Source organism: Parasteatoda tepidariorum, chromosome 1 (assembly GCF_982258835.1).
Source record: "Parasteatoda tepidariorum strain Cologne lab strain chromosome 1, Ptep-v5.0, whole genome shotgun sequence".
Classification (NCBI taxonomy): Eukaryota; Metazoa; Arthropoda; class Arachnida; order Araneae; family Theridiidae; genus Parasteatoda; species Parasteatoda tepidariorum.
The window spans coordinates 28347833-28361142 of NC_141755.1; the positions used below are offsets into that span (position 1 = coordinate 28347833).

Below are 13310 nucleotides of genomic sequence, written 5' to 3' on the forward strand. Positions count from 1 at the left end.
ATATCATAATTCTTGTTGAAAAATATATATAAACAGATAAAAATTTAAAATAATTACTTATTTCTGAAAAAGAAGATTATATTTTTGAAAAACAAACTTTTATGGCAAAACACAATTTTTCCACACGAAACATAATGCAATTTTATTTGCATTTTCATAAAAAAATTTAATAAATATTTAATATTTGTTACAAAATAAAAGAAACTTCAGTTAGTTAAATTAAAAGAATTAGATTAATTTTTTTTAGTCCATGTTTTTTAAGCAAAAAAATAAAACATCAAGGAAATAATTTTGATACTACCCAAGACGATGAACAATTTTAAGAGGGAAAATCACAAATTGGCAATTACAAAATTTACAAATGAATATTACTATATAAAATGAAAAATTTTACTATATAATACTATATACTGCATAATATTTACTATATATAATTATTACTACATAAAATGAAAAATTTTTCATTTATTGACATATTCATTTTATAGTTAGATTTTTTTCCTCTCATTTATTTGATAATAAATAATTTGTTCACATATTATTTTGATAATGAAAAAATTATTAAGTATATATTACTATATACTGTATAATATTTACTATATATAATTATTATACTATATAAAAGGAAACGTTTTTCATTTTATTAACATATTCATTTTAGAGTTAGATTTTTTTCCTCTCATTTATTTGATAATAAATAATTTGTTCACATATTATTTTGATAATGAAAAAATTATTAAGTATATATTACTATATACAGTATAATATTTACTATATATAATTATTACACTTTATAAAAGGAAAAGTTTTTCATTTTATTAACATATTCATTTTAGAGTTAGATTTTTTTCCTCTCATTTATTTGATAATAAATAGTTTGTTCACATGATAATGAATAATTAATTCACATACTATTTCTGTAAGTAAAAATTTATCAATATGCTTCGTTTTGGTACAAAAATTTAAAAAATTTTCACTCGAAAGAAAAAAAAATTCGCGATGTATGAAATGAATGATGTTTAGAGTTATCATTTTAAAATATTCATTTGATAATAAATATTATTTCATCACTAGCATATTATTTTAACATTTTTAACGTATTATTTTGATATCAAGGACGATAATGAACAATTTTGAGTGGAAAACAAACATATTGGCAAGCGCAAAATTTATCTATAAATAACATGCAAAATGAAAAATTTTAGAATTATTGATGCTTAGTGCTTTCCATTTCATTAATATTTTATTTTTAAAATGAACAATTTCTTTGCATATTAATTTTATAATGAATTATTTACACTTAAATTTGACTATAAATAATTTATTAAAATATTTTGATAATGAATAATTAATTAACATAATATTTTGATTAGTAACAATTTATCAACAGGCTCATTTTTTAGTACTGAACTTAACAAAATCTTCAATCGCATAAAAATTCAATCGCATAATAATGATTTGCAATATATAAAATTTCTTATTAATGATGTACTAAACAAATAATTAAAGAATGAATGATGATTAGAGTTTTCATTTCATTAAAATATTCATTTTATAATAAATATTATTTCCTTATTGCCATATTATCTTTAATTTATTAGCATATTATTTTGATATCGAGGAAATAATGAACAACTTTGAGTGGGGAAAAAAACATAAAGTGGCAAGTGTAAAATTTACCAACAAATAACAAGCAGTATGAATAATCTCAGAACGAATGATGTTTATTGTTTTCCCTTTCTTTAACATAATATTTTGATAATGTTCAATTTATTAACATATTAGCCTTATAATGGTCAAATTATTTACCCATTATATAATAAGTAAGGCCCGAATTTTGATGACATTTGCATTTTTTTGCATTTTTTGCATTTTTGGACATTTTTTGTCTTTTAGAGCATTTTTTTAGATTTATAGTGCATTTTTCTTGAAATTTTGGGGCGTATTTTGCACTTTAATGCATTTTTTTAAAGTTTTCTGTTAACAGAATTTTTATTATTTTTTATCAATTTTCATTATTACACTGGCTTCCAAACACTAAAGAAAATCTATAGGATATTAACAGGTGAAGCAACATCTTTTCAAATTGAAGAAGAATTGTCAGTAAGTAAGACAGTCTTTTTCAAGTACGCACCTATAACATCAGTAGACGTTGAAAAAAGCTTTTGCAGGAATGAAAATTTACTTTCAGACAAGAGACGCTCGTTTACATTTCAAATTATCAAAAAACATTTAATAATCCAATGTAATTCTGATATTTAGTAATATTATGAGATGGAAGTTTTTATATCCATCAAAGTTTCTATACAAAATAAAAAAATTTTGGTGTCAATATATTTTCCTTTTTTTTGTTATTTTAGGATATAAAACATATTTTTCAAACTTTAATGAGCGTAGAACAAGTATTGCTTTGCTTTATATCTTTTAAATGACTCATAATAATTTTAAAGAGCAAAAAAAAATTTTAATTCAATATTTTTACTTTATTTAAGGCATTTTTTGCGCAATTTTTGCATTTTTAAGGGCATTTTTTGCACTTTTTAAGGGCATTAGTTGAGATTTTTTAGGTCATCAAAATCCGGGCTCTAATAATAAGCAATTTATTAACATATTATCTGAGTCTGAACTAAATATTAAACAATCAACAGTGGAAAAAAACGACGAGTTTCAATGAAGAAAATTTTCCATAAATTATGTATAAAACTAGTCAGAGATCAAATAATGTTAAGAGTTTTTGTTTTATTAACATGTTATTTTGATGATGAATATTGTTTCAGTATTAGCATATTATTTTGATACTGTACAAATTGATGAACATTTTTAAATGAAAAGAAAAGAATAAATTAGTATGCTTCAATATATTATGTTAATGTACCATGTAAAATAATACTATGTAAAGTTTATGTAGCATGTAAAGCTTATTAACGCATTAATTTGCATATTACTTTACATATTATTTTGCTATTAAAAGAGACACTGAGCAATCTTACAATCTTAAGTTGAAAAAAAACTATACAGTGGCATGCAAACTATACATTACCCTACCAAACTATACATTGGCAAACTATACATTACCAATTAGCAATATGTAACACGAATAATTTAACATTCAATTTCAGCGATGTTTTAAGTTTTCTATTTTATAAACATACAGTTTTGTTACTGAACGTTATTTTAGTTTATTATGTCACATTAAACTAAAATTTCAATCGAAAAAACTTATACTTGTTCAGGTTAAGATTTATCCTCAAATAAAATTTTAATCACATAAATTAAGTATGAATGGTGTTTAAAATTCTCCTTTTTATTTTGATAATGTTTAATGAACTTAATTTCTCAAGTCTTATGAATTAATTCTAAATTTCTCAGGAATTCCGCAGAAATGAAATAAAAAAACCCCACAAAATTGCCATTGCCATGAGAATGGACACATGACAAGCAGGATCTCCGAAGAAAAAAAATGTGGCTTGGTTCGTTTCTCCAGGAAGAGAACACTGACTAATTTGTAATAGAAAAAAAAACAATCCACACAAATAAAGGATGTCAAATTAAAATACATCCTAGAGCATTTCATAAAACCTTGATGTATTGTTCTTTTCTCTTAGTCTTTGTGGGGAATGACTTAGTGGTGTATTCTTCTTGTACTATTAATTTTTGCAAACTAATTGCCGTTCGTGTCTTTGCCGTTTAGGAACATTATACAAAGGCTACAGACAATGTTTTTGGTACCTCATGAACGTGAAGCTTTAAACGCATAAACATATCTGTGGTTCAGTATTTAAACATAATCTATTTACATGATTCATATTTGAATAGCGAAGAATTTCTAATTATGTAATAGCAGGGGGTGCTTAAAGTGCGTACCAGAAAGGGATTGGAATGCGTAATGAGGTTGACTCACTGATTCTTTTACATTTCATTCATTTTTGCAAATGGATTTTCTACGTTTTACTTATATTTGCTCATTGATAAAACATGAAATAACACATGAAAAAACATAAGATCGCTGCTGTTTTGAGTGTTCAGCTTTAAGCAACAGTTTGTTGCGTTGCGCAAACGCTAGAAGACTTGAAAACTCTAAATTACAAAGGTGTGTTAAGAATGTACAGGAAGTACAAGGGAATAAATAAAATTAACATTCGATAATTAATTCAAGAATTATTAACTGTTTAACTTGTAATAAAAAATGCTTTAAGGGCCACTCTACAATCCGTAGAAATGCAGCGATACAGTAGAAATTTTAGGTCCTAATGAATAGCCATTTTCATTTACGAAAGAGTTTCAATGCGAGTTTTGGTTTGAAATTTAAATTTGTTCGACAGTTATTACAATTTAAAACGGTTTTTTTTCTCGCATTTTTGGCTTTATATTACTATTTATTCATTGTTGTAGAAAAATTCATTTAACTTTCTCGGTATCTTTAATTCATAAGCTGCGCTTAAGTTAAGATTGAAACTATCAGAAAGTGAAACTATAAAAGATTAGTGATTAAAGATTAAAGATGTTGCCAGATATAAGTTTGAACTTTTAGATTTAAACTTCAAAAAATTTAAATATTTAATTAAAGGGAGGTAAAAAAAACGTTTCCTATTTGAACCGTTATAATGACATCTCGTTAACAGGCGAAATTACTTCTCATTTTATTTCTATTAAATCCCACAATCTGTATTTTTAAGCTTAATTTTCGTTTTTCAAGTGCAGTCATTTGTTTTTCAAATCCAAGCAATCGTTCATTTTCTGACAATTAACGTGTTTGAAAAATATAATTTGCATTTGGAGAAAATAATGAATTTCACAAAAAAAACTATTTTGAATAAAAAACAATCACCGAGTTTAGTCAGTTGAGAGAGAGCAGGGGATGGAGCCTCCTAGCCTAATACAAAAACGTAATATTTGTTAAAAGTTTCAGCACCTCTACCACTAATTTCATCATTTGCCTTAATATATGTTTTGAATCAATACTTTTTAAATTGTTAATACCTTTTTCACGACTGCAGATAATTTATTGCACTCAAAAATCATTCAAGACTTTCAAATCTCTTTTTCAGTTTCAGATGAATGCTGCATTTGAAGCTCATTCGAAACTCGGTATTCTCACTTCTGAAACACATTCAAAACTTGGTACTCTCTAGATAAATTATGAATCGAAACTTTATCTGAGACTTTTGATTTTTACTTTTAACTCTATACAAATCAAACATTCACGACTTTCGATTCTCACTTTCAACTCTAGATAAACACCTCATTAGAGACTTTCAACTCTCACTTCTCGCTTTAGACAAATTGTGCATTTGAAATTTTCAAATATTTGTCAATAAATACATCTTCTTGCATTTGCATTCGAAAATATGTGCCTCATTGATATCTTTTATTTAAATAAACATGCATTGCACTCTAAAAAATTTCTCCAAGTTGTTGGTCGTAAGTTTAAACTAACGGTAACCTTTCTTTAAAATAACGGTGTCCGTAATTGTAACGAACTCCAGCAAAATTTGTAGAGTTGACCATTAATTATAAAGCTTCCCAATTGAATTCGGAGTTGTACCTATTTTGTATAGTGTATAGCTTACAAGTCAAAAAGCCAATGAAAAGAATTAAAATCAATTTAAAATTTAGTTAATAAAAATAAAAAACAAGAACAAATTCTGTATCATATGATGAAATTATTCTTCAAAACTATGTAATTTTATCTTATTTAAGTTTCACTTAGTATTATTTTGTTTTATTTGTACTTCGTAATATTCTATTTTATTTACAACTGTATTATTTAAATATGTCAGTAGTCATTTTTCTTTATAATATTTTTTTTCTTTTTAAACATTGTTTTATATTATTTTAAAAGATTTAGGTCTGTATAATTGATTAACTTTTTATACAATTTTAATAAAAACATATAATTAGTTATGACATTTACATAATTTAGCTACCGTGAACCGGGGCGAGTCTACCCATTCAGGGGCGAGTCTACCCATTTTAGTTTTATTTAATTTTCACTATTTTAAATTGCAAATAAAAAAATTTTTACCGACGGAGGACTTAGTTCAGACTCTAAGGAAGATGGCGCTGTAGTAGTTTGATCCGTTTTTATTTATTTGGTGTCTTTTTAACCGACCTGTTCAAACGTCTTTTGAGAGATTTGTATTGAAAATCAGCAAACTTTTAGTTGGTGCTCCGTAAGTATATTATTATTATTACTATTTTCACTTTGGTTAAGCGATAAACTTATCTAAGACTAAGATTACATTAATTTTATATGAAAAAAAACCCAAAAAAAATGTAAGTTTTGCTGTTGTAAACAAAAAGCCAGAATTCGTGGGGCGAGTCTACCCATTCGTATTTAGTTTTAATAAAGCATAATAATATAATTTAGAACTTTGTTTATATTAAAATTAAGTCATTTTAAATGAATTTGAGTATATTATTTTAATTCTGCATTGATAAATTTATCATTAATAAGAAAATTTATAGGTTAAATATAAATGTAAATATAAAATATGTTTATTTTAACTATTTTTTCAATTTTTATATTACAAAATTACCTTTTTTTATTTAATATTATATTTCAACGAGAAAACATTGTATGAAAAATCTCACCTCCCAAAAGAATGGGAAAAGGATTTTTCATGCTTCCCAATGTTTGAATTTCGATTTTGTTAATAATCTTTAATTATTATTATTTATTAATTATTTAATTATAAATTTATATTAATTTTAATTTATTTTTATCAACAATAATCAGAAAAATTTTTTATTTTATAATGTTAATGATTATAAAAACAAAACTGTGATCAAAATGTGATAATCGATCAAATACTCAATTTGTGTTATTTTATGAATAAAAAAAATGGAATATATAATAAAGTTATGAATTTTACTTCATAAATATCCTATATAGTAACTAAAATAACAATTTAATAGTAAAATTTGATTATTTACAATGTTAACATTCATTTTAGTAGAATGGGTAGACTCGCCCCATACGAGAGACTTGTCAGCAGTTCTATAAAAATATACAGTAACAGCGTAACTGTTAATATTTTCTAAAATCGATTTCACTGCTTTAAAGAGGGATAAATAGCGATTCCGAAACACCTATTAAAAGCCTTTTTTCTTTAATATTGACAAAAGTTTGATCACTTGAAAGTTCACAAACTGAAAAAATGGGTAGACTCGCCCCGGTTTACGGTATGTGAATAGATAAACTATGTGAATGTTTATCTATTCTTATTGTGTATTAATATTCTTATAATTACAGTTTCGCAATACAGATAAATACTTCACACTATTATAGTCAATGCAATATGTATTATAGTTAGTTCTAGTATTATCTTTTTATAAGACTTAAAGAAAAATTGCACAGTGAAAAAAAGTGTAGCAAATTTTGCTTATAACTAAAGTATTCAATGTTAGCCTATTTCCAAATTTCATTTTAATAATAATTTCAGAAGAGAGCATTGTGGAAAATTTCTAACATTTAAAAAACGATTTTTAGTAGAAAAATTGGCATTAAGTACAAATTTCAATTTGAAGTCAGATCTCAATTGGTCCATTTATTTTCTGATGTATCAAAAGATTTTAATATATAGATATAAAAACAACTACCAATTTTTAAATTGATGTAAAAATGAACTACATATCACCCTAGTAAATTTAATCTAAATTATCCTTAAAAAAAGGAAGGAAATGTATGCCTAAATTAAATGTTCATTTTGTTAAACTATCAGAACGAAGACAACAAATTTTAAAAATAATCAAAAAGTAGCATGACTTTTTGTATTTTTATGCATAAAAACTCATTTATCGGGCTTAAGAATATTTTATTTTAACAGTAATCCTAGGAAAACAATCTATATCAATAAAAAATCACCTTATAAAGTGCATTATTTATTACTTATTTTTTTTTTAAAAAAAAGGGATACTTTGTTCTTAAATATTTTAAATTTTTATTCAAATTGAGATATATTATTTGAAATAATTGAAAGTTTTCTTAAAATGGGAATATTTCATTGCTTCATAAATTAAATTTATATTAAAATTGAGGAAATTTTATTGCTAACTAATTAAACTTTAATTTTTAACTAAAAACATAATAAATGGGATCTTAAAAATAATCTTAAAAAGCATTATTTATTCAGATGAAAAGTGGTTGTAAAGTTTGTTATAATCAAAGTCACAGTCACATTACAAACCGACAGCTAGTTGCCTACATGAAAAATCAGAGCTGCTATGAATAGGCAGGTGGCTATTGACATAGTATCCGCATATCCGTAATATTTCGCAGTTTTTATTTTCAAGTTCTGCATTAATTTTATGCGTGATATATTGAAAACATATTAGGAATAATTTAATCTATAATTATTTAATGATCGTATTTATTCTTGCTAGATGTACTATATCATAATGTATTTTCGGTAATTTGCGTTGAATTCAAATCATCATTTTATATTTGTAAGTTTTAAGTATTTTGCCAACTTGTACTAAGAGGACATAATAAACTAACTGCTCAATGAAACTGACCGGTTTCCTTCATTGGTTCACTGTCACTCGCATTTTTCCTTCGTTTACTTAACATATTGCAGCTTTAATAGTATGGAAAGTAACAATTTTATAGTAATGCACAGTATGGGAGGTAACAGTTAAATTAACTTAATTGACTTAACTTGTTATTAATTAACTTAATAACTTAATTGAAAGAAAATTCAATCCACAACTATTACCTTAACAAATCAGCACTCAATTAATTAGGGTTTCAATTTTCTAATAACTTATTTATACAGTTTGCATATTTTAGGAGGTTTAAAACTTCTGTAAAAAAATTACCCTAACATTCATTTCGTAATATAATTAAATTTTAATTGTACATTAAAATTTGTATTCTTAAAAGCATGACTAGTTCTTTATTCCATTTATTTTTGTGTGTTTTAATTCGCCAATTTCATTATGTATAGTCACAATGTCTCATATAAAGTGGTCTTTCATAAGTGATTCCTTATTTTCGCTTTAAAAAATCCACACACTCAGCTAATAATGCACCAATCCACAATTAACTATTAATAGTTTAAATTCTTTTCATACCTTTTTACTCTAATTTTTTGTTAGTTAAGAACAATTTTAAATAGAAAAACTTATATTAACGCAATAGTTGCTTACTTTAAATTTATAGCATACTTAAACTTCATCTGTTCTTTAAAATTCCCTTTCTGTTTCTTCGAAAAGAAGCATGTCGAATTCTAGATTCTATTTCTTTTAGCGTGATTTAACGTGTCGATCTTGATTCTGATGACCAAAATCCCCCTTTTATAAATGATGTATTAGTTTTGTATTTATAAAAAAGACGCAAACGGATTACATCTTTACTGAAAAATAGTAATCAGTTATTGATAATTTAAATTTCCTGATACATTTTTAAGCTAACTTATTAACTTAACAATTTTTTTAAAAATAAAAAAACATTTAATAATAATTACACTTTTCATGCTTAGAATATACTCGAATTGTATTTACTGTTTGAAATTCTTATACCCTTTTTAGTTCTGTAAAAAAATTATTACTTACTATTAAAATATGCTTTAATATTCAAATAAGGATTTAATCACTCCAGGAAATTAGGAACGAATTATTTGTAATTTGAAATTATCGTATCTTCTTCAAGATAATTTTTTGTTAACTTTGAATTTATTTAAAACATAGAAAATCACTAGCCAAAAATTTGCTTATTTTCTATTCATAATATAATTTTATTTTAAATACCTCATAAAAAAAATTAACTAAAACTATTGTTATCAAATAATTTCAAAATTATAAATAAAAATTAATTTCTCTGGAAAATTATGAATTAAAAAAAATAATAATTCGATTAAAAAATTAACTTACTTGGAAATTCCTCAGGATGCCTCAGCTGATATCTTATTTCCCTTTCATTTTCTGTTGTTGGTATACAAATTGCAAACCACACACCACCTGACATTTTAATTCAAAAATTGTTTAACGCTGAGAAGAAATTTCTAAAATGAAATGCGTCAAAGTAAATTAAAAGTCCTTCAGTCTATGTTTAATCCTTACGAGAGAATTTTTTTAAGCTCCATGGATTTGATATGTCCAGCATACATTTAGTTTACCATCTTGGCGGTTTAATCTCGGGGATTTGAATAAAGAAACCTTAACACGTAGAAGCGTACTCTTCTAAACTTCAACCAGAACAATAGAAAGAAGCGAGTAAAAAATGATGAAAACAATTTTACCTGTTCATGATGAAGTTCATATATTATTTTTTCCTTTTGCTACATCAAAGGTAGAAAAAAAGCATTAAAAGTCGACCGTATTTAGAGACCGCACGGAATAATCATCAACTTCAAACGTGCATTCACTTTTATTTGCATGCACAATATAAAACGGGATATTTATGGTAAAGACAACAAATTGCCAACAAAATCAGAAATTTTTAATACTTAGTTAAATAACTGCTCTTAATTAAACAATTGCTAATTAAATTTCACAAATTAAGTTTTAAAACTAACATTTAACATATATTACTTTTATTTTTGTTATGTCTATGGTGGAAAAAAAAGTTTGAAAAGTTTTCAAATAAGCATTCACTTTTAATTTTATGCACTATCATAAAACAGGATATTTATGATAGCGACAACAAATTGCCAACAAAATCAGACATTTTTTAATACTTAGTTTAATAACTGCTCTTAATTGAAAAATTGCTAATTAAATTTCAAAAATTAAGTTTCAAAGCTAGCATTTAATATATATTACTTTTATTTTTGTTATGTCTATGGTGGAAAAAAAAGTTTGAAAAGTTTTCAAATAAGCATTCACTTTTAATTCTGCGAACAATCATAAAACAGGATATTTATGATAGCGACAACAAATTGCCAACAAAATCAGACATTCTTGAATACTTAGTTTAATAACTGCTCTTAACTGAAAAATTGCTAATTAAATTTCACAAATTAATTTGTAAAGCTAACGCTTGAAATATATTATTTTTAATTTCGCAAAATTGAAAACATGAAAAGTTCAGCTAGTTTAGAGTGGTAACTACAAAAAATTACCAACAAATGTATGCTTATTTAATACTTATAGGTTTATAATTGAGGAATTCTTAATTGAGTTTAGCAAATTAATTTTGAAAGAGATATTAATCCAAATTGAATCACCATCTTTAGTGAGCATTCACTTTTACTCAACAAATTAAAAAAAGTTATTTCTTTTAATACTTAGTTTCAAATGAATATTTATCATAATATATTATGATAAATTGTTCATTAAACTTACAAATTATTTTAAAAACTAATAAAAGAACAACAAAATTAAATCGTATTGAAACTTCATCAACAGTAAACTTTCAAACATTTTTATTTGCATGCGCACAAAACCGAATATTTAAATTATAGGGAAAAAATGTCCTACAAAATCAGAGATCTGTAATGATTTCTTTTATTGTTCACTGAGCAGTTGTTGATTGTATTTAACAAACTGATTGGAAAGATAAATTAATTAAAAGAGAATAATCGTTAACTTCAATCTTGCATTCAATTTCCTTTTCATATAAAATATAACAAAGGATACAAAACAAATTTATTAGTACTGAATAATCATCAACTCCGAACAGACATTCACTTTCAGTTTCATACACCATTTGAAATAGATTATTTACGTTAAAAGCAACAAATTTCGAACAAAAACAGATTGATTTACTGTTTAGCTTCATAGTTTCTGATAACTGAGCAATTGGATACCTGCAAGTGACGTCATCGCTGATAAATCAAGACATTTGTCGATACTAAGGCTCCTAATTCAGGGGCTCTAGTCGATACAGAAGTTAACCAGGTTCGAGACACGCGCGTGACGTCATTTATAGATATTCAATTAAATCTGATTTAAATGCACATGATTAGGCATAATCACTTCATTGTTTTCAAGTTGTAAGTACCCAATTGTTAGTAGGATTTTAAAAAAATAATGTTGAAATAAATGTTGAAAAACAAATTAGAAAACTGAAAGAGATATCTGAAAGTGACGTAGTGTGGGTATATCGATCCTGATTGGTAGATGAAACGTAGTATTTGTTTACTTTAGCTACTGTTCTTTCCATTATATTTCGAGAAAGCCAAGCCAGTAAGTATTAATTCTCTTAAATGACAAATTCTATATTCTTATACAAAGATTCTTTCAGAAGGATTTCAATTCTTTCACCATATATTTCGCACTTAACACTAAAACATGCATGAAGCGACGTAGAACATAAACAAATTAATTATGCATCAAAGTTGCAAGGTACGCAAAACAAAAATATATCATGGTTACACTAAACTACATAAATAAATAATGAATCTAAGTTAAGCAAAAGATGTAAGAGACGAGAAAGAATTATATTTCAATTAATCCGATGTGCGATACGGCACTATGTTTAATTAACTTCATATTAATTAACATTCTAATTCATGTGAAGAAACATAGCTGAACTTTAACATAACATTTTGCTTATAACTAAGAGCTGGAGCTGACGTCATACTTTTCATGCGTGGGTATCTGTGATCTTCTTCTTGAAGTGCAAGAACCCAGTTATCATCAACTTTAATCATGCAACTATTTTTGTTTTTATGCGCAATATTATTGTAAAATATGCTTTTACTTGTAATTTACAGCGTCGAAAAAAAGGGGGAGGGACACCGGTGTCCCATACGCGTCAGAGGGTTACGCTATTTTCAAAAACATTGATTTCAAATGATTTCTCACTAGAATTCTAATACAGCTAATGAAGTGTTGTAATACTTGTATTTGTAAATTTCAGAATTAATTAGGAATTTTTTATTTGATTTCTCAAAACAAAAGAATCTTTATTCCAAAAATATAATATATATTTTTTTTTAATTTTAGAGTTTTAACACGTAAATAATAAAGTTCCTGAATAAGAAGAAAACTCATAAATCAAAGTAACCTTTTATAGCCAGCAATGCTCTCGGTCTGCAGAATCAATTTAAACTGGTGTCATATGGGTTAAAATTGCAGTTTTCTTATAATTTATAACGTAATAACTACTTTGAAACAGACAATATAAATTTTATAAATGATTCAAGAAACTAAAAACCTATCTGTAACAAGCAATACAGCTCGATTAACGAGATTTTGGGTTCCTTCCTCATGAGTTTCATAATAACAATTATTTTTAGTCGTATTTAACACTTCTCAATTGTTATCATAGTTACCACTTAACATAGATTTTTTTTCTAGTTTTATATTTCTTATTTAATCAAGTTTAGTTAAATATCTATGAATAATAGACAATAAGAAAATAA

The 13310-nt window shown here is 25.4% G+C and overlaps 1 protein-coding gene across 5 annotated transcripts in view; it reads right to left on the reverse strand.

Moving 5' to 3' along the window:
* LOC107437981 (uncharacterized) overlaps window positions 1-13310 on the reverse strand; it is an 84677-nt gene that overhangs the window by 55950 nt on the left and 15417 nt on the right. The window contains exon 1 of one of the 5 annotated variants that reach the window (XM_043041608.3): window positions 9874-10113. The exons of the other annotated variants lie outside the window; for them this stretch is intronic. Within the exon in view, the coding sequence (XP_042897542.2) occupies window positions 9874-9967 (94 nt within the window). The 5' untranslated portion in view covers window positions 9968-10113. Of the gene's footprint in view, window positions 1-9873; window positions 10114-13310 lie in introns of those variants that run through there. 5 annotated transcript variants of the gene reach the window in all.